Raw genomic sequence first — 22,757 nt, 5'->3', positions numbered from 1 at the left:
TGATTAATAAGGTTGTAATGAATACCATTTTTTTAAAGTCTTCACACACTGCGAGCATGGGTCAGAATATCACGGGCAAGTTTCTGATTTCTCCTGGTGGCAGAACAGGTATCCAGTCTCAGCAAATAATCGTAAAAATCAACCATATCAAATAAAATGTAACCAACCTGGATGACAAACAGCAGGAGGGAGCACGACATTCCATGGGCAGTCAGCACTGAATGTTGAAGTCAACATTTTCTGACCAGGAAGGGACTTCTTAAAACCATTTACAATTTGGAACATCTCAACCCATTACGACATGGAGCTGTACTATCAACTACAGCAACATACAGCCCCTTGCTAAACTGGTGCACGGTCCATAAGAAGGTAACCACAGTCAAATAATCAGTCTTCCCATTCCAGTGTCAGCTGTGGCTCAGTGGGTAGCACCCTCACCTCTAAACCAGAAGGTTGTAGGTTCAAGTCCCACTCCAGAGACTTCAGTACAAAGAAACCGAGGCCCCGTCTGCCCTTTCAGGTGGACGTAAAAGATTCCATGGTGCTATTTTGAAGAAGAACAGAGGAGTTCTCCCTGGTGTCCTGGCCAATATTTATCCCTCAATCAACATAACTAAAACAGATTATCAGGTCATTATCACATTGTTGTTTGTGGGAGCTTGCTGTGCTTAAATTGGCTACCGTGTTTCCTACATTACAACAGTAACTACACTCCAAAAAGTACGTAATTGGCCGTAAAGCACTTTGGGACATCCAGTGGTCGTGAAAGATGCTATAGAAATGCAAGTCTTTTTTTTCATCTCTCAAGAGTAAGTAGTGCCGCAGTTTCAGCTGCCAAATTATGGATTTCCCACCTAAATAATTTATATCAACCCGATCAATTGGAGGGGATACTATCCATTTCGAAAGTATAATCTCTCACTTTCCTACCCTTGCAGAACTTCTGCCTCAAAGGGATTTGTAATATCTTCTGTACAACTTCACAAACACACAGACTTTAAGACGGCTGATAACTTCAGGAACCTGTCAGGTGACCTGTTCCCTCTTTATTGTTGTGAACAGCAATAGCTGCATTACCACAGTAATCTACTGGGTAGAGCTATATATATATATATTACACTTCTCCCTCCTTAATGAAGAAGTAATTATAACAAACAATCATCATACATAACTTGCATGGTTAAACATAACAAAGGATATGGACTTATTTTGCCATATTTACAAATCAAGCTTTACCACTTGTTTTCTGTTTTGAAGAGGATACCTTCATTCTCGAACAGAACTTTCCAAACATGATGTCGGACTTAGACTCATTCTAGGCTGATCCTGAGGAAAGTTATCCTCCAAGGGATGCCCTTGATTTACATTTGAACTCTCTACAACTTCAGACTGTTTGTCTGCCTGACTCGGACTCAGACTTAAATTCTGACTTTCTCTTTTTGATGTAGGATATGCTATTGATAGTCTACTTGTATCAAAACTATCTGATGTGTCAGAAATAATTGAATCATTCCAACCTTCAACTCCTTCCATATCTGTAGTTAAATATGATCAATGTGAACAAACCTAACCTGTCCATTATCAAACATCTTGACCAAATATGTGCGAGGACCACATATCTTCACCACTTTTCCTGGTAACCACTTTAACCACTTATGGTGATGATTATTCACTCTCACCTTCTGATTTAATTTCACGCTTCTCTCTCCATTACTCTACCTCTATCATGATTCTCTTTCTGTCTTAATTGTTTCTCTTCTACGGACTGTGCCAAGTTTGGTTTTAACGAGAATCTGGTTCATGGCTGTCATTTGAGAAATAACTTTGCTGGTGTTCTAACAGTAGTTATATGAGGAGTATTATGATACGTAATTAGAAAATTAGCCAATTTGTGGTCCAATGACAACTGTCGTTTCTTTGGATTTAGATCCAACATCTGCTTGATGAGGGCACATTTTACAATTTGCACTATGTGCTCTGCTGCACCATTTGAAGCCGGGTGATACAGTGGAACCTTGGTATGTTTCACACCATTTTTGCTTGTGAATTATGCAAATTCTCTGAACAAAATTGTGGGCCATTATCAGACACAATTTCTTCTGGAAGGCCATATGAAGAAAATAATCTTCGCAAAATGTCTAATGTTTTACTTGTTGTTTTCTGCATTGGAAACACCTCTACCCACTTCAAATGGCTATCAATGACAATGAACAATTGCTGCCCTTCTAGCTCAGCAAAATCAATATTTAACCTTTGCCACACCCTGGGAGGCCATTTCCATGGCTGTAATGGCACTGATGGTGGTTTCTTGCTTACCGATTAACATGTAGTACACTGATTAACGATGTACTCTATATCTTTATCTAGACCTGGCCACCATAAGTAACTGCATGCAAAACTCTTGGTCAAGCACATTCCCAGATGCTGGTCATGAAGATCTCCTAATAATTTGGACCTGAATTTATTTGGTATAACCACTCTTGCACCCCATATGATACAATCTTTATTGAATGATAATTCATTCCTATGACTGAAGAATGGATGAATATCTTTCTCTGATACCTGGTTTGGCCAGCCATTTGCAATGTAATCATACACCTTTGACATAACTGGATCACATTTGGTTGCTCTACCAATCTCTTCAGCTGTGACTGGCAGTTCATCAGTATATGAAAAATAGAACACTTCTTCCCTATCGGGTGTAACTTGTGATAGGGAAGACAATCTAGACATAGCATCAGCATTACTGTGATCAACTAATCATCTGTATTCAATATCATATGTGTATGCTGACAAAATCAACGCCCATCTCTGCATTCGGGCTGCAGCTAATGTTGGAACTGGGGACTTTGGATGGAAGATTGCTGTCAGGGGCTTATGGTCCGTAACAATGGTAAACTTATGACATACAAGTATTTGTGAAACTTCTTGACCCCAAAAATTACTGCCAAAGCTTCCCTTTCGATTTGCGCATAATTATGGCATTGAGAGTGGGTGAAGCAAAAGCAATTGGTCTCTCCTCCCCACTATGTAGTACACGAGAGATCACTACCCTTACTCTATACAGAGAGGCGTCACATGCTAGCTTGATCTCCTTAGATACGTCATAGTAAACTAACATGGTGCTCTCTACTAATTGGCTTTTACACCACTTCTTGAATGCTGCGTCGCATTCTTCTGACCATTTTTAATGGACCTGTTTTTTCAACAATTCATTCAGTGGATGTAATACTGTAGCCAAATTTGGTAGGAACTTCCCATACTAGTTCAAAAGACCCAAAAATGACCGAAGTTCAGTGACATTCTTGGAAGTGGGTGCATTTCTGATTGCATCCAGCTTTCCCTTGGTCGGATGTAAACCATCTTTGTCTACTCTGTGCCCTAAGTATTCCACTGAGTTTTGAAATAATTCACACTTGCGAGCAGTCACTCGTACTCTGTGCTTCTCTAGCCATTTGAGGACTTCATTCAATATGTTATGAATTTGCCTGTTTGTTGCTGAAGTTGGTATGCCATCTAAATAACATACTACCCCTTCAATGCCTTGCAAAATCTGGTTCATCACCCCTTGAAATAAGGCAGGGGAGGAAGACACTCCAAATGGTAGCCTATTAAATTGATATAGGCCTAGATGAGCATTTATAGTCAAGCATGACTTGGACTCCTCATCTAGTTCAAGTTGTAAGTAGGCATTTGTAAGATTCAACTTTGAGAAGATCCCAACACCTGTCAGTGTTGTGAACAAATCTTCTACATTTGGCAATGTATTGGGGTGATTACCCTCTAATTGGTACCCTTGGTTTACAATTACTTTATAATCACCACACAACCTTACCTTACCATCAGACTTATGTACAACAACAATGCAACAGTGGGTGTAGCCCAATTACATAGGTCTATCTTTGAGATAATATTCTCAGGGCTAGATTTTACACTTTTGTGCAGATCGCCCAAAAATGGGCGGTATTTCTGACGGTGGTTAAAATGGGTTTTCAGATCGCTGGATTGTCACCATTTTCAAAGACCCTAGTCTCCATTTTAAAAATTGGGCATTACCACGAGCGATCTGAAATGGGCGTTAGCGTTAAATCTCTCTGACCTTCTGCCGTAAAGTGTCGCCGTCCTTAGCACAGCATGGCAATGTTCATTTTCTGCGACTCAGGAGGTCAGGGGTCATCATTACATGTGCAGAAGAGGAGACAGAGAGAGAGGGAGCAGAGAGGGACTGAAATCGTATGTGTGTGTGGTATCTGCTTGTTTGGCTGTTGTGGGAGGCACGAGGGGAGATTTACCAGCAGCGAAAAGCCTACCAAGTACCAAGAACATAGTTTGCACCAAGTTTTTGTCCAACAAATAATATATAACATGGAAGGGATGGAGGAGGCCCTACAGCTGTTAGCCAGCAACACTGGTGGCAGAGGGCTCCCAGTGGTCCTGGAACGCGGCACTGCACCCCAAGGTGCCGCACTCCCTTGCCAACGACACATGAGAGCCAGGTGCAACATCTTTCTTCTAGCTCGGAGCATGTCCCCACCTCAGGACCATCCTCTCCCATATCCGTCCAAGCAGCGGTTCTACCGTCATCTCCTCCCCCCCCCCCCCTCCTCCAATGAAGCATCGCCTGAGGACCTCCTCGGCCATGCGGCTTGGAGTCAGGAGGGGAAGGGGTAGAGGTGGGGATGAGAAGCGGGGAGGGTGGGTCAGACAAATGGTCGGTTTAAATGTTTTTTATTTAACATAACCTTGTTGTGCATTGGCTCAGATAGCTGCACCGTTACACACTGGTGATTCCTTAACATCAAAGGATATAATTACACTTAACTTCAGACAACTTAAACTTTAACTGTCACCAAGGTGATGCACACCATTGATGTAGGACCAGCACACCCAGCAGTGTGTCAGCCTTGTAAATACCACCAACGTTCTTTCAGGCAAAGTGCTCATTTATGAGTTCCTGATGTAAGAGTCTTGCAGCTATGATGCCACCACGGGCCCTTTCCTGCGGTCTACAGGGGGCGGGGCATGGCTTCTACGTCAGCCTGATTGTGTGGCCCGAGGTCAGCGTCCACCTCCTCGTCCTCCTCTTCCTCTCTCTCCTGAGTTGGACCATCATACCTTTCTGGCAATTCTTGTCCCCTCCTCATAGCCAAGTTGTACAGCATGGAGCACACTACCTGCTCAGGGTGGTATTGGAGCTCGCCTCCTGAGTGGTCCAGGCATCTAAAGCGCTGCTTAAGTACTCCAATGGTTTTCTCCACGATATTGCAAGTGGCTCTGTGGCTCTCATTATATCGCTTCTCGGCTTTGGTGTCGGTGCCATGCAGGGGGGTCATCAGCCGGGTGGCGAGGCCATATCCTTTGTCACCAAGCATCCAGCATTGACCTTGTGGCTGATTGTTAAACAAGTCAGATACAGTGCTCTCACGCAGGATGTGAGTATCTTAGATGCTGCCCAGAAATTTAGCATTCACTGCCATAATAACGAGTTGCACATCCCTTGCGGTTCCTGAAAACCTCTGGATCCTGAAAAGGTGCCCGCATCACGATGTGCGTACAGTCTATTGTTCCCTGCACCTTTGGGAAGTTAGCAATTTGGTAGAATCCTAAAGCCCTCTCAGTCTGAGCCTCCCTGGTCATAGGGAAGCTGATAAAGTCCATCCTGCGTGCGTACAGAGCTTCAGTGACCTGCCTAGTGCAGCAATGTGTGGCATGCTGAGACATACTGCAAATGTCGCCAGCTGAGGCCTGAAAAGAACCCGACACGTAGAACAGTGCCACGATGACTTTGACCTCGACGGACAGTGCAGTACAGATGGTACTGACAGGCTGCAGATTTCCCCTGATGAGCTGGCATACTTCACTGTAACCTCTTTGTGGAAGCACAGTCTCCGAAGGCAGGTGGTGTCGGACAAGTTGAGATAAGACTGCTTCTCCCTGTACAGGGGGTGTAACGTCTGGTCCTCCTCATCAGTCTGTCACGTCTTACATTGGGCACATGATGCTGTGCAGCGTACCTTCTACCATCTCGAGTCTGCAGCATGTTAGTGGTAATCAAGAGAGGGTGAGAAAGGACAGGCTCCATTGCAATAGCTATCTGTTTTCCACCGATTGGTCACAAAGAATGAATGACCCCACCAAGACACCTATTAAATTCCAATCGTCCAGTGTGATAAGATATTTGATCTGATGTTCACATCACCTCCAAAGACCTCGCAAGTACATCCGAACTCCCCCGAGGTTAAAGCAGAACAGCCTTTTAAATGATGCGACATGTGATTTAGAACATGGCATCCATACCGTTGTGAGTAGTTCCGGTTTTCCCAGCGGTTTTTTCGGCGAGCGATATTGTGGGCGAGATGTGTGCGAGGTGCCGAAAGTAAGGATGGGCGATATACTGGCCGTTAGTTTCGGCAAATTTGATCTTTATGACAAAAAACAGTGGCCAGGCGGTATTATTAAATCTCAGCGTTAATTACATGCCGAAAGTAACGCTGGTTGATATTATGGGCGTTGGGATCGCCCATTCTGATGATTCCGCCCCAAAAAAGTGTGCGTGCGATATTATTTTTTCTCTGTGTTATGCACATGCAGAAAGTAACGCTCGACGTCAGTTTCCATTTTGTGGCTAAATGAGCGATATCTGGGCGTTACGTCATTTCAGCGTTTAAATTGACGTTAAGTGGGCGTTATGCATGCAAAAATAATGGAATATCTAGCCCTCAGTCTCTAGTTTTTTGAGTTCTTGCTCAACTTTTTCCTTGAGTGCATATGGTATGGGACGTGGCTTGCAGTAAACTGGTCTAGCGTTCTTCTGTACCCTGACACTTGCCTTGAATCGGACTGCCTGTTTCACAGAACACCTTCGGATATTCCTTCGATGCAAATCTCATTTCAACACGAAAAATCTCACTCCAATCCAGCTTCAGTGATCCCAACCAATTTCTTCCTAGTAAGGCAAGCTTGTCTCCTGCCACTACAAAGAGAGGCAAGCTCTGAAATTGATCCTTGTATTTCACCAGTACGGTGATACGACGTACCACAGGAATGTTCTCCCAAGTAGCCTCGCAGCTCTATCTTGGATTTCTCCAATGGGAACTCACGCAATTTGTCGAGTAATAGCGATTCCAGTACTACTCTCACGGATGCACCAGTGTCAATTTCCATGGGTATCTTGGTTCCTACTAAATGAAACAGGATTAATAATCTCTTAGTAATGGATCATCTCGGAACCAAGAGTGACCACAACATGGATGAATTTCAAATTCAGTTGGAGGGTGAGAAGTTGGATCTCAAACCAGTGTCCTAAGCTTAAATAAAGGAGACTACAATGGTATGAAGGCAGAGTTGGCTAGAGTGGACTGGGAAAATAAATTGAGGTGTGGGATGATTGCTGAGCAGTGGCAGACATTTAAGGAGCTATTTCATAACTCACAACAGAAATATATTCCAATGAGAAGGAAAGACTATAAGAGAAGGGATAACCATCCATGGCTAATGAAGGAAATAAGGGATGGTGTCAAATTGAAAACAAGGACATACAAAGTGGCAAAGACTAGTGGGAGGCCAGAGGATTGGGAAACTTTTAAAAGCCGGCAAAAAACGACTAAAAAAATAAGAGAGGGAAGATTAATTATGAAAGTAAACTAGCACGAAATATAAAAACAGAGTAAGAGTTTCTACAGGTACATAAAAAGGAAAAGAGTGGCTAAAGTAAATGTTGGTCCCTAGAGGATGAGACTGGGGAATTAATAATGGGGAACAGGGAAAAGGCAGAGACTTTGAACAAATATTTTGTATCGTTCTTCACGGTAGAAGACACTAAAAACATTCCAATAGTGGATAAACACTCTTTGCGTGGCTAGTGGCAGTGTCAGCTGTGGTTCAGTGGGCAGCACACTCGCCTGAGTCAGAAGGTTGTGAGGCAAGTCTCACTCCAGGGACTTGAGCACATAAATCTAAGCTGACACTCCCAGTGCCGTGCTGAGGGAGTGCTGCACTGTCGGAGGTGCCGTCTTTCAGATGAGATGCTAAACCGAGGCCTCGTCTGCTCTCTCAGGTGGACATAAAAGATCCCATGGAACCATTTCGAAGAAGAGCAGGTGTCCCCGGTGTCCTGGCTAATATTTATCCCTCAATCAATATAACAAAAACAGATTATCTGGTCATTATCACATTGCTGTTTGTGGAAGCTTGCACAAATGTGCGCATATTGGCTGCCGCATTTCCTACGTTACAACAGTGACTACACTTCAAAAAGTACTTAATTGGCTGTAAAGTGCTTTGAGATGTCTGGTGGTCGTGAAAAGCTCTATATAAATGCAAGTCTTTCTAGTTTTCCAGTTCCTTCCCGGTGCAACGTCTCTTTCTCTGGTCTTGAATAGGTTTGCCAACTCTCCAGGATTGCCCTGGAGTCTCCAGGAATAAAAGATTAATCTCCTGGACACTGCTGAGACCAAGCCAAGAGGAAAACCAGAGGGACGTTAAAAAAAACTTTTTTTTCATTTACTTCATTAATTGGTTATAAAAATAGTGGAGATGGGGGTGCGTGGGGGAGGAGGTTGTTTGACAAGGTGGGAAGCCATGTGATGAAATCTCCAGGAATATGTCAAACCAGAATTGGCAACCCTACTTCAGGAGTACCTTGTGCCCTGGGGGTTGCTGCCTTGAGGGTTTGCTGATCTTTATTTGATTAAGAAGCGAGGTTTCCATTCTTAGATAGTTGCCTCGATCAGTGGATCCAGCTATTCTGTGTGAGAGATGTCACTACAAGTGTGGCAGATCAATGCAGAACTTCATTGTTTGCTGTGATATTTATCGCTGGGTCAAAATCCTGGAACTCCCACCTTAACAGCACCTTTACCACGCGGACTGTAGGAGTTCAAGAAGGCAGCTCACCACCACCTTCTTAACGGCCAAATCTGTGACCTCTACCACCTAGAAGGACAAGGGTAGCAAGTGCATGGGAACACTGCTATCTCCACGTTCCCCTCCAAGTCACACACCATCCCGACTTGGAAATATATCACCTTTCCTTCATCGTCGCTGGGTCAAAATCCTGGAACACCCTCCTGAACTGTACTGTGGGAGTACCTTCACATGTTGACATGTTCTTCACCATGCCTCCTTTTCAGATCTTGCCCCTCCCATCACCTGTTCAGGCCACTCAGCAGCGAATAAACCATTGCATCATTCAGAACAAACCAAATCAACAAAGTACCAGCCACCAGGGAGAAAACACAAGGACTTCATGTGAATGTCAAAAGAGTGAAATGGTCCAATTATTCTACACACTTCCATTGTACACAACCAAAAGGTAAATATGCAGCGAAAATTAGTGTCATTTGAAAATGCAGACTGCAAACTTTGATTTTTTTAAATTCATTCTCGGGTTATGGGCGTCGCTGGCAAGGTCAGCTTTTATTGCCCATCCCTAGTTTCCCTCGAGAAGGTGGTGGTGAGCCGCCTTCTTGAACTGCTGCAATCCGTGTGGTGAAGGTTCTCCCACAGCGCTGTTCAGTCAGTAGTTCCAGGGGTTTGACCTAGCGCCAATGAATGAAGGGCGATATATAATCCAAGTCAGGCTGGCGTGTGTGACTGGGTGGGGAACTGGGAGCTGATGGTGTCCCCATGAACCTGTTGCCCTTGTTCTTCTAGGTGGCAGAGGTCACAGATTTGGGAGAGAATCAAGAATCTGGAAACATTAAAATCAAATGAACATGTTAGGGCCGAAATTCAGCCCCGTCCGAAATGGGTCGCACCTCCCATTTGTAAAGTGTTTTTACCGCAGCTTCCGATGAGCTTTCGCAAAATTCAGCTCTTTGTCATTTTTTTTCAGGTGGATCGGAAGTCGGTCATAATGGGGGCGGAAGTGGAGGCGGAACGGAGTCACTGCCGCTGTCAATCAGCAGCGGAGCGGTGATGACGTCAGTGCGCGACTCTCCACCATTTAAAGGGTAGAGAAGCAGCAATTGTTTAGGTTCGGCCCAGTGGGAGGGTTTCGGCCGGGAATCCGGGGGCATAATTGTCCTGCCAATTGGGAAGCTGGCCGGCAAAAAAAACATTGGCAGCCCCTTGAAGGGCCGCTGCGCTGCCATGGCTCACAGAGTGAAAGGAAGGGGCACCGACAGAAAAAGCTGTCGGGCACACCGCACGGCACATGTATGATTTTTGCAGCTAAATTTCGCGGGGGGTGCGGGTGATCGGTGGTGCGCCCTCTGATGAAACATTTAGGACGGTCAGAAGCAGCGGGGCGGAAGTGGGGACTGCCAGAACCCTCGAGTTGAATTTCGCTGGCAGCGGCCATTGGACCGGAGATCAGCGGCCACTCGACTCCGCCTCCTGGACGCCGCTTTCTGGCGGTAAGTGGCCTTTTTTTGGGAGCTGAATTTCGGCCCCGTTATCTTTTGTAACCTACGCTCGCAAAATGGGACCTCGTGGAGTACAATTTGGAAGCCAGCCAGATTTCCTAGTGTGAGATCTTGCTGGTGCTTTATTATTTATAGCAACAGATTGTGTAACGGGGTGGAAATGATCTAGTATCTTAGCTCCTGCGTGGAAGAAAAGGACTCAACGTGCCCAACACCTTCCAACATTTTAAACTGTACAACTGTATTGAAATTAAGTCTTTGTACAACACACATAGATTAGCACTGCCTTGTCATTTGTGCAAACAAACATCTGGGCAAAGGTGCCCCTTGAGTTAATGAGGTAAAGAATGGACTATATTAACAGAGCGAGACTGCTCCAACAGCTTCAATTCACTTTGCATATGGCAAGAACTTGCAGTCCATCAGTCCACCCCTGTATCTTCAGCAGAAATATGTGAAGAATTTGTAACTGGGAGAATAAATTGTTGCGTTGCCATCTGTCGCTTCCTCTGTGGGTATCACAACTCAGTGTGGTCTCGAGTCAGATCTTCTCCATAGTTGGTGGCTTGGCTGCCAACGAACATATTCCAATTGTCTAGGATTTCTTGTTTTGATAATCTTTTATCCTATTTAAAAAAAAACAGAACTAGGAGAGTTAAATCTTTTGGGGCTAAAACGGATCAAGCTCCAGCCTATCTAGATCGGGTTGTTAAGATCGGGAAGGGTGGTGGAGTCGGATTCTACAGGAACCTTCAAAAGCCAATTGGCTTTTCAAGAGAACCAATTTGCATGGTTATCGGGGGGGGGGTGGAAACTTTGGTGTGCGACTGAATTGGATAGCTGTTTCAGAGAGCCAACACATACACAATGGGACAAATGGCCTCTTTCTGTGCTGTATAATTCTGTGCTATATATTAACATGCAAATTGGGTTTCCAGTAGAACTGTTGATGATTCTGCTATTCACACCCCCTCTAGACTCATCTTTTGTTTCTTAACTTGTCCCATTACCATCTCCTTTTGCCTTGCACTATCATCCCTTTTGTCTCTTAATCACTTCTGCCTTCCACGCTATCACAGACCTTCCCTTTTGTTCTTTCCTCCCCTCCCCTTTCCCTGCCCCTACACTTGCTTAAAAATCTGTTACTTCACTAACTTTTTCCAGTTCTGACAAAGGGTCATCGACCTGAAACGTCAACTCTGTTTCTCTCTCCACATCTGCTGCTGACCTGCTGAAAATGTTCCAAAATTTCCAAAATGTTCTGTTTTTATTTCAGATTTCCAGCATCGGCAGTATTTTTCTTTTGTCCCAGTACAACATGGTGGGCACATCTGAATCCTTTTGACATCCTGTTGACCATTAAAGGGTATCCATTGGTTGTATAATGCAGACTGGAGTTGGTGGGGATAGTTTTACTTGGGCTTTGTTTTGGCCATGCCGGTTGTCACGGCAGAGGTCAGTTCTGCAGCTGCTACATGACGATGACCTCTCTGAAGGAAGTGAATGATTGTGAGGTAATCGTGGTTAATGATGATAATCAATGGAGTGTCTATTAACACCACTGTGTCAGCCAATGAATTGGAGCGGGAGGTGGGGATGGGATTTACGGCAGGACTCGCAGTATGTTTCACAGCAAACAGAGTATTTTTCCAGCAAACAGCAAAGCCAATAAAATCTATTGACAAGAGTCTATTTAAATCTACCACAAACGGAACTCATGACCGAAACTGCAGCAACTTCTCCTGATAAGAGCGGGGTGATTTCCCCAGCAAAATACAGTGAGTGGAGGATAGTTACACAACAACAAATTGTACTTATATAGCGCACTTAACGCAATGAAACGTCCCAAAGTGCTTCACAGGAGTAAAATGAGATTTAAAATTTTTGATTCCGAGCCGCACAAGTAGAAATTAGCGCAGGTGACCAAAAGCTTGGTCAAAGAGGTAGGTTTTAAGGAGCGTCTGGAAGGAGGAAAGAGAAGTAGAGAGCTGGAGAGATTTAGGGAGGGAGTTCCAGAGCTTAAGGCCTAGGCAACAGAAGGCACGGCCACCAATGGTTGAGTGATTATAATCAGGGATGCTCAAGATGGCAGAATTTGAGGAGCGCAGACATCTCGGGGGGGTTGTGAGGTTGGAGGAGATTACAGAAATAGGGAGGGGCGAGGCCATGGAGAGAATTATAAACAAGGATGAGAATTTTAAAATTGAGTCGTTGCTTAACCGGGAGCCAATGTAGGCCAGTGAGCACAGGGGTGATGGATGAGCGGGGTTTGGTGCGAGTTAGGACTCGGGTAGCCGAGTTTTGGATCACCTCTAGTTTACATAGGCTAGAATACAAATGATGTGCATAAAATCGATCACAGCACTGCAGTGTCCAGACGTGATTAACGGGGGAATTACCCAATCAGCTCCATTCTTGCCGGGACTTGTGTTGTCAATCTCTGTGGCTTGAGAATCTATAGAACCACACCTCCTGGCTTTCTTTTTCACAGAGCAAGAGTTTGTTGTTTTTAAGCTGCTTTTTTATTGCACCAAGGTCTGCGCTCGCTCCATCTGCGCTATCCCAAAGGGTAAATCTGCCAGCATCCGCTGAAGGGGGCAGGGAGACCAATATTTAGTGGGTTTTTCCAGCCAACAGCCTTACTGAATCCCAGCAAGTTTACATCTGGGTCATAGCTGGTTATCAGAAAGGGCGTCAGCCTTAGCTCAGATGATAGTACTTTTACCTCTAAGTTAGAAGGTTCAAGCCCCACTCCAGAGACTTGAACACAATAATCTAGGCTGACACTCCCAGCGCAGTACTGAGGGAGCTCCGCTGCACTATTGGAGGTGCCGCCTTTCGAATGAGGCGTTGAACCGAGGCGGTGTCTGCTATAAAAGATCCCATGACCACTATTTGAAGAAGAGCAAGAGGAGTTGTCCCCTGCCGATGTCCTGACCAAAATTCAACCTCAACCAACACCTGAAAAAACTAATCATCACATTGCTGTTGGTGGGACCTTCCTGTGCACAAATTGGCTGCCGTGTTTCCTACGTTACAACAGTGACTATACTACAAGCACTTCGATGGCTGTGAAGACTTTCGGACATCCTGAAGTTGTGAAAGGTGTTATATAAATGCCAGTTCTCTCTTCTCCTTTATCTTTGTGGAGGTGCGAGAGTGCAAGGCTGGGTGACTCTTCCTATGGCATTTCCTGTAGGAGACCTCGGGTTCCATTTGACACCACTTCAAGACAACGCAGAAAAGGAACTTCTTCTGTGGTGGAAAACAGGCACAAACCTATGTTGTACCACCCTCACTAAGTAACACCCCGACTCCAACTGATTTTGAGGGACTAATGTAACATTGAGGCTTTGGATAATGCAGCAACTTAACATACTTCAGAACAGAGAGTAGAGATAAACGGGTCTTATTCAGATTGGCAGGCTGTAACTAGCGGGGTTCCGCAAGGATCAGTGCTGGGGCCTCAGCTATTTACAATCTATATTAATGACCTAGAGACCGCATGTAATGTATCCATGTTTGCTGATGATACAAAGCTAAGTGGAACAGTAAGCTGTGAGGAGAACACAAAGAGTCTGCAAAGGGATATAGATAGACTAAGTGAGTAGGCAGTAAGGTGGCAGATGGAGTATAATGTAGGGAAATGTGAAGTTATTCACTTTGATAGGAAGAATAGAAAAACAAAATCTTTTTAAAATGGTGAGTAAATTTTAAATGTTGGTGTTCGTAGAGATTTGGGTGTCCTTGTGCAAGAAACACAGAAAGCTAGCATGCAGGTACAGCAAGCAATAAGGAAGGCAAACGGCATGTTGTCCTTTATTGCAAGGGGGTTGGAGTATAAGAGTAAGGAAGTCTTGCTACAATTGCACAGGGCCTTGGTGAGACCACACCTGGAGTATTGTGCACAGTTTTGGTCTCCTTATCTAAGGAAGGATATACTTGCCTTGGAGGCGGTGCAACAAAGGTTCATTAGATTGATTCCTGGGATGAGAGGGCTGTCATATGATAAGAGATTGTGTAGAATGGGCCTATACTCTCTAGAGTTTAGAAGAATCAGAGGTGATCTCATTGAAACATACAAGATTCTGAAGGGGATTGACAGGGTAGATGCTGAGAGGTTGTATCCCCTGACTGACTGGAATGTCTAGAACTAGGGGGCAATCTCAGGATAAGGGGTCGGCCATTTAAGACAGAGATGAGGAGGAATTTCTTCACTCAGAAGGGTGTGAATCTTTGGAATTCCCTGCCCCAGAGGGCTGTGGATGCTGAGTCTCACAATATATTCAAGGCTGAGATCGATAGATTTTTGGCATCTAGGGAAATCAAGGGATATGGAGATAGAGCAGGAAAGTGGAGTTGAGGTTGATGATCAACCATGATCTTATTGCATAGAGGAGCAGGCTCGAGGGGCCCTATGGCCTACTCCTGCTCCTATTTCTTATGTTCTTATGACATCATTCAAACCCCACAATTAGATGAATACCTCATCGTCACACGCAGGTGGTCATTATCCTCTGGCAAGAGCAGAGGGACCTGGAGGTGCATAGTTACAAATCTTTTACCTTCAAAGACAGGGCAAATTGATAAGGTGGTTAAGAAAGTGTAAGGGGTACTTGGATTTGTAAATAGGGGCACTGAATACAAAAACAAAGAAGTCATGCTAAACCTTTACAAATCACTGGTTAGGCCTCAGTTGGAGTTTTGTGTACAGTTCTGGACACCGCACTTTAGGAAGGATGTCAAGGCCTTGGAGAGGGTGCAGAGGAGGTTTACAAGGATTATACTAGGGATAAGGGACTTCAGTTATGTGGAGAGATTGGAGAAGCTGGAATTGGTCTCCTTGGAGCAGAAAAGGTTAAGGGGAGATCTAATAGAGTTGTTCAAAATCGAGAGGCATTTTGAAGCAGCAAATAGGGAGAAACTGTTTCCTTTGGCAAGCGGGTTGGTAATCAGAGTTCACACATTTAAAATAATTGGCAGAAGAACTAGAGGGGAAACGAGGAAAGTTTTTTCACACAGAGGGTTGCTATGATCTGGAACGCACCACCTGAAGGGGAAGTGAAGGCAGATTTCACAGGAACTTTCAAAAGCCAGTTGTACATGTAGTTGAAGAGGACTAATTTGCAGGTTTATGAGGAAATAGCTGGGCTGTGGGACTAAACTGGACAGCTCTTTCAAAGAGCCGGCACAGAGATGATGGGCTGAACGGCTCCTGCTGTGCTGTAAGATACTATGGGGGGGGAAATTGTGTAACGCCCCATTTGGGGGCAGTAACAGCCGCGAGGTGGGAGTCCCTGCGCCAGGCACGGAAGTCGCTCCCCGCTCACGATATTGGGGTTACCACCCCCGAGAGCAAGTGGAGCGCAAAATAACATGCTCCCCTTGCTCTGCGGTGCATGAGCAGAGTGGACGCACATGGAGAGAGGCAGTGCTATGCGCTTGGACACATAGCACTGCCATGTGTAAGGGGCCCTCGCCTTCATTAAAGGGGAGGGCCAAGCATCAGCCCGGCACTCAAGCGGAGTGTTGGGCTGCCAGATCACAGCAAGGACCCAGAGTTCAACAATGCACCCTGTAAGTCGGCCAATTTTTTATTTTCGGGCACGCCACCTCCCCTTTAACTCCTTCGCTGTCATTGCCCGGCGCAATTGCCCGCCGAATTTTCGCTCTGGGGCGAAAACGGGTCGCTGCGTGCGATGACGACGGCGTCATCGTCGGTGCAGTGGAGTACGACTGGTCACCGCCGCCAATAAACTTCCATGGAATTTCATGGGGATTGTTAGCGGCGCCGTGCTCAGGCGGAAAATGGTTTGCGCCCCGTTAGCGTCCCTCAGGGGCCTCTGCAGGCTTACAGGAAGGTATTTCTACTCACCTTATCTTTGTCAGACTCATAGACGAGATGTCTGGCTTCAGCCTGTGCATGGTCATAATCCTCCGGGAGGATCCAGTGTCGGATTTCAGCCTTGTCCATCTTCCCGTCCTTGTTTAAGTCGCGGAAATCGGAAAATTGCTCCCGCTCTGTCTTGACCCATTCGGGCTCGGTGGCACCTTCTTCCCGTGCAAACATATCGTCTGAAAGTAGATCAAGGCAATGAGTTCGACCGCCTGAATGAGCCCTTGTGCCGCTAAACGTCCAGTGCAAGATTTCACTACACGTGTGTGGTGACTTTCCTGCACTATCTCCATATCCCTTGATTCTACTAATATCCAAACCAGTGAGTTGCAAATCTCCAGATCTTGCGGGTGGATTTATGCCACTCCACCGTTTGCCTTCCACAAGCAACATCTCGCCCTTCGCCTCCCCATTATTGTTAACAACTTGCTGCTTTTGCACATTAATTGTCCGTTAAACTCACCTCAGCATGTTAGGGCTCATACTTCATGGTTCCATTACTCTTTTAAAAACGTGATAATGGTTAATAACGGGCAATAAACCTCTTGGCCCAGAAAGGGAACAGTTTAAGGTGTTGAGTCGCATTCCTGCATGTAGTAAATTATCGTTAAGAGATTTACGAATCAAAAATGTTTACAATTTTTCTTACTTTTCTGTCTCTTTTTTCTCTCTCTCTCTCTCTTAATCCAATATTTCATACCCTCTCTCTCTGTTTCTCTTTCAGCATCGAATGTGATTCTAATTCGCTCTATTTCTTTCTCAATCCTTAAATCACATTATTTAGGGAGATAGACAAAACACAAAAAAACAAAACACAAAAAGTTAGTATGCAGGTACAGCAAGTAATCAGGAAGGCAAATGGAACATCAGCCTTTATTGCAAGGGGGATGGATTATAAAAGTAGAGAAGTCCTGCAACAACTGTACAGGGTATTGGTGAGTCCACACGTGGAGTACTGTGTGCAGTTTTGGTCGCCATATTTAAGGAGGGATATTCTTGCAGTGGAGGCAGTTCAGAGAAGGTTCACTAGGTTGATTCCTGAGATGAAGGCGTTGACTTATGAAGCAAGAATGAGCAGGTTGGGCCAATACACATTGGAGTTTAAAAGAATGAGAGGTGACTTTATTGAAACATACAAGATACTGGAGAGGGCTCGACAGGGTAGATGCAGAGAGGATGTTTCTCCTCATGGGGAAATCTAGAACTAGGGGACGTGGTTTCAGATGGAGATGCCGTCTTTCGGATGAGGCAATAAACCGCGGCCCCGTCTGCTCTCTCAGGTGGATGTAAAAGATCCCGTGACATGATTCGAGAAGAGCAGGGGAGTTATCCCTTCCAATATTTATCCCCCAATCAACATCGCTAAAAAACAGATTATCTGGTTGCTGTTTCTGGGAGCTTGCTGTGCGCAAATTGGCTGCCACGTTTTCTACATTACAGCAGTGATTACACTTCAAAAGTACTTCATTGGCTGTAAAGCGCTTTGAGATGTCGGGTGCTCGTGGAAGGCGCTATATAAATGCAAGTCTCTCTTTCTTTCACAGAGGACCAGTGTTATCGCAACTGAAACATTCCATCCTTAGAGCCAAAAGTCAAATGAATTCAATTTTTTTGTATTTAAATTTGAATTTGTACAATGCATTTGCATTTATCCCTCAACCAACATCACTAAAACAGATTATCTGGTCATTTATCATTTTGCTGTTTGTGGGAGCTTGCTGTGCGCAAATTGGCTGCCACGTTTCCCACATTACAACAGTGACTACACTCCAAAAAGTACATGAAAGGCACTACATAAACGTTAGTTCTTTCTTTCTTTAAATGCACTGACCGCACGATGAGGAATTATGGTCGACCGTAATCTCTCCTCGTAATTTAAACTTTACTCCAGGGGTTAAGTTACAAGGAGTGTCTACACAAACTAAGGTTGTATTCCCTGGAATTTAGAAGATTAAAGGGTGATTTGACAGAAGATATTAAAGGGGAACTGATAGGGTAGATAGAGAAACTATTTTCACTGGGGAGTCTTAGGACATTATCTAAAAATTTTAGTGAAATTAGGAAACACTTTTACACACAAAGGGTGATAAAAGTTTGGAACTCTCTTATTCAAATGACAATTGGTGCTAGGTCAATTGTTAATTTTAAATCGGAGATTGATAGATTTTTGTTAACCAAGGTTATGGAGGGATATGGGCAAAAGGCAGGTATATGGAGTTAGGTCGCAGAACAGCGATAATCTCATTGAATGGTGGAATGGCCTCCTCCTGATCCTATGTTCCTAGACACAGCTACAGAATGAACCTCCCTATTCGGCACCCTCGGACCTGGCCTGTGCCGAATAAGGGATTTTGCTGGATGAGGGGAGGTCAGTGGCCCGGGGGGAGAGGTGGAAGCCCGAGGTCAGCGCCCCGGGCGGGCCCAAAATATCGGCGGGCCCTCGGCAGGCCGAGTATTGGCGCAGCCCCAGCAGGTGTTGACGCGGCCCGTGTGTCGGCAAGCCAAGTGTTGGCGCGGCCCCAAAGTCAGGTTGGAGGTCAGCCGCGTTCTGCGCATGCGCCCCCGGCCGCCAGAATCATGCCGGACGAGGGTTGGTGCTGGACAAGGGAGGTCCAACCTGTGCTAATAATTCACTTACTAATGCACAAATCTTTGTATTTATGTCAGCTACTGTATGTGACATCACGGTGAACAAAAAATTCATTAGGCACATACCGATGTCCAGGTAAATATTTTCAATATGTTCAGGTGCTAACCTGCAATACATTCAGACACAGTTATGAAAATGAGTAAAAGAGAAATGCTGATTACAGTCGTAAAAGTGAGGATTAAATCTTGCTTGTGCAGCAGTTAGTATGGGTTATTCTTGCCATGTTTTATGATGGTACTGGAATATATAAGATCATACAGCACAGAAGGAGGCCATTCGGCCCATCGTGCCTGTGCCGGCTCTTTGATAGAGCGATCCAATTAGTCCCACTCCTCTATCTCTATAGCCCTGCACATTTTTTTTCCTTTTTGAAGTTATATATACAATCCACTTTTGAGGTTGAATCTGCTTCCCCGCCCTTTCAGGCAGCGCATTACAAATCGCAACAATTCATTGCATTAAAAAAAAATGTCCTCACCTCCCCCCTGGTTTTTTTGCCCGTTATCAGCTGCTGAGCTTCCCATCCATCAGATCTGAGTCTAGCCAGTGATGAACATGCAGAAGCACAGAGAGTTTGAAGCTTTTAAACCTGGAGTTCGGTTTCTCCCCACTACTGCAGGGGAAGAGGCACCTGAACAAGGAACCAATACAGTTTGATAGTTTGACTGGGAAACGATCCGGAAAAGATTGAATGGAATCTATCAGAAAATAAGAAACGGGTCAAAGTAAGTGATTTGAAAGGAGTCATTCCTTACCAATGTACTCATCCTCATCAACAAATCCATCTTCATTCTTATCGATGTCTTCCAGTGTTTCCTAGTGATAAAAACACACTAAGTACAGTTACTGACTATACAAAGGACGAAAGTGCCGTTATATAGCACCTTTCACAACTTCAGAATGTCCCAAAGCGTTTTTGCTGCCATGGCCTCGCCCATCCCTCTCTGTAATCTCCTCCAGCCCTACAACCCTCCGAGATTTCGGCGCTCCTCCAATTCTGGTCTCGAGCATCCCCGATTTTAATCGCAACACCATTGGTGGTCGCGCCCCAAGCTCTGGAATTCCTTTCCCCCGCCTGTCTGCTTCTCTCTACCTTTCAGATGCTCCTTAAAACCCACCTCTTTGACCTAGCTTTTGGTCACCTGTCTTAATATCTCCTCGTGTAGCTCGGTGTCAAATTTTGTTTGATAAACGCTCATGTGAACCGCCACGGGAAGTTTAACTAACTGCGTTATATAAATGCAAGTTGTTGTCACAGCCAGTGAAATATTTTTGAAATATCGGCACCCTTTTAATCTGGGAAACACGGCATCCAATTTGCACACAGCAAGCTCCCACAAACAGCAACGTCATGACCAGATCATCTGATTTTTCGTGTTGGTTGAGGGATGAATGTTGGCCACGACTCAGAGAGCTTCTCTGGCCTGTGGTTGTATTTGTATAGTTGTAACACTGCACAGAGAAAAAAGCACCGACTGGCACCGTGCCCTTGAGATCACCCGTGGGTTACAGCACCTTTTCATCGAACACAGCAGCAGGCAGCGCTTTCAACAACAGCAGTCGGAAGGCACAACAGGACATCGGCAACCCAACTCAAGTGCTGCACTGCTGCCTTACAACTAGCTACTGCGCGCTTCTAGAAAACTTGCATTTAAATAGCACCTTTAACGATCACCGAACGTCTCGAAGTGCTTCACAGCCAATTAAGTGCTTTTAAAATGTAGTCACTGTTGTAATGTAGGAAACGCGGCATTCAACTTGCGTGCAGCAAGCTCCCAAAAACAGCAATGTGATAATGACCAGATAATCTGGGTTTTTTTGTTATGTTGATTGAGAGATAAATATTGGCCAGGACACCAGGTATAACTCCACTGCTCTTCTTCAAAATAGTGCCGTGGGATCTTTTACGTCCACCTGAGAGAGCAGACGGGGCCTTGGTTTAACGCCACATCTGAAAGACGGCTCCCCCAACAGTGCAGCACTCCCACAGGGAGGGATCTCAAGTGGAGTATAAATACCGGCATGGACCAGTGAGGCCGAATCGTCAGTTTCCGTGCTGTAATTTTGATGTATTATGTTGCTAAACAATGTTACAGTCTCGGTACAGTAATCCAGATGTAATCACCTGAACCCCCCTCAATTAGAAACATAGCCAGTACCCAATGAGCGTGCAGATATTTTATTGGAAATGTCAACGTTTTTCCCCCACAAGCGAGGTAGGTCCAGCTGCAATTTCATCTCCTGTGTTTTGTTTCCCCTCCATGAACTGCAGTTGCTGGCAAGACTGACCGATTCCACTAAGCTGCTTGAAGAGGCTTGTGATGAGGGTCTTGAGAAAAATGACCCAGGCAAAGACTTCCATAGGGTATGGTAGCCAAGTGGTTACAGTTGGAATACTGCTTGCAGTACCAGACTGGCAACTCAGAGGTCGGGAGTGCTAAATCCCATCGTAGGCCATTGTGAAATTGGATTAGTTAAATCTGGTACTTTGTGGGTTGGCTCAAGTATGAAGGCTCAGAAACCCAACTGCTTCAACACCTGGTGGGACCTACATTATGTGGTTGCATCTGAAGACCCTCAGGACAACTGGGGATGGGTAATAAATACTGCCTTGCCAGTACTGCAGACATTTTCTTTTATTCATTCATGGGATGTGGGCATCGTTGGCAAGGCCAGCATTTATTGCCCATCCCCAATTGACCCTGGAGAAGGTGGTGGTGAACCGCCTTCTTCAACCCTGCAGTCCGTGTGGTGAAGGTGCTCCAACAGTGCTTTTAGGGAGCGAGTTCCCCAGCGACGATGAAGGAACGACGATATATTTCCAAGTCAGGATGGTGTGTGACTTGGAGGGGAACTTGCAGGTGTGGTGTTCCCCTTGTCCCAACAACAAATAAATTAAGAATGTTGCTGAAGTTTAAAACTGATAAGTGAGTATGTAAGCCTAAAATTTACTGGGTTAAGACCAGTGTCAAATTGGTGGACAGAGCAATGTCATTCAAAGGTTTCTGCTAATATTGTTAGGCTGTACTCATTAAACTAGCAGGGATCCCAGTCCTATACTTTCAAGTAGTTACACTGCGATGAACGCTTTAGCGATGTTTGCCAAGAAATGTTACGCTTGGAACAAGATATTGAGCCGAAAATTGAGTGTGTACGATGTGCGCACGCCCCCGAAGAGGCCTCGCAAATGCCGGTTCTTGGGGCGCAATGCACATGCGCCGAGAACCGCCTTTTGCAATCTGTCAAAGAATCTGCAAAGGGATGTAGACAGGCTAAGTGAGTGGGCAAAAATTTGGCAGATGGAGTTTAATGTAGGAAAGTGTGAGGTTATCCACTTTGGCAGGAAAAATAAAAAAGCAAATTATTATTTAACTGGAGAGAGATTGCAAAATGTTACTTTTCAGAGGGACCTGGGGATCCTTGTGCATGAAACACAAAAAGTTAGTATGCAGCTACAGCAAGTAATCAGGAAGGCAAATGGAATGTCATCCACGGGGCAGAGATTTGGGCTATTTGCCCAACTCTTGCTCGCCGAATGTCCTTCAAACATAAGAAATAGGAGCAGGAGTAGGCCATTTGGTCCCTCGAACCTGCTCCGTCATTTAATAAGATCATGGCTGATCTGATCTTGGGCTTAGCTCCCAGTAACCCTTTATTCACATTGCTCAAAAAGCTGTCTATCTCCACCTTAAATATATTCAATGACCCAGCCTCCACAGCTCTCCAGGGCACAGAATTCAAAAGATTTACAACCCTCTGAGAGAAGAAATTCCTCCTCATCTCAGTTTTAAATTGGCAACCCCTTATTCTGAAACTATGCCGCCTAGTTCTAGATTCCTCCACG

The 22,757-nt window shown here is 45.0% G+C and overlaps 1 protein-coding gene across 1 annotated transcript in view; it reads right to left on the bottom strand.

Annotated features, from left to right (window-relative positions):
• Positions 1–10,587: 10,587 nt before the first annotated feature.
• rcn1 (reticulocalbin 1, EF-hand calcium binding domain) overlaps positions 10,588–22,757 on the bottom strand; it is a 38,147-nt gene continuing 25,977 nt past the window's right edge. Inside the window, exons 5-7 of the mRNA XM_070898602.1 lie at positions 19,669–19,729; positions 16,243–16,442; positions 10,588–10,993 (exon numbers count right to left, since the gene is read on the bottom strand). Of these exons, the coding sequence (XP_070754703.1) occupies positions 10,886–10,993; positions 16,243–16,442; positions 19,669–19,729 (369 nt within the window). The 3' untranslated portion in view covers positions 10,588–10,885. The remainder of the gene's footprint in view (positions 10,994–16,242; positions 16,443–19,668; positions 19,730–22,757) is intronic.

The sequence above is a fragment of the Pristiophorus japonicus genome, chromosome 14 (genome assembly GCF_044704955.1).
Source record: "Pristiophorus japonicus isolate sPriJap1 chromosome 14, sPriJap1.hap1, whole genome shotgun sequence".
Lineage (NCBI taxonomy): Eukaryota > Metazoa > Chordata > Chondrichthyes > Pristiophoridae > Pristiophorus > Pristiophorus japonicus.
This window is presented reverse-complemented; position numbering and strand designations above follow the sequence as displayed.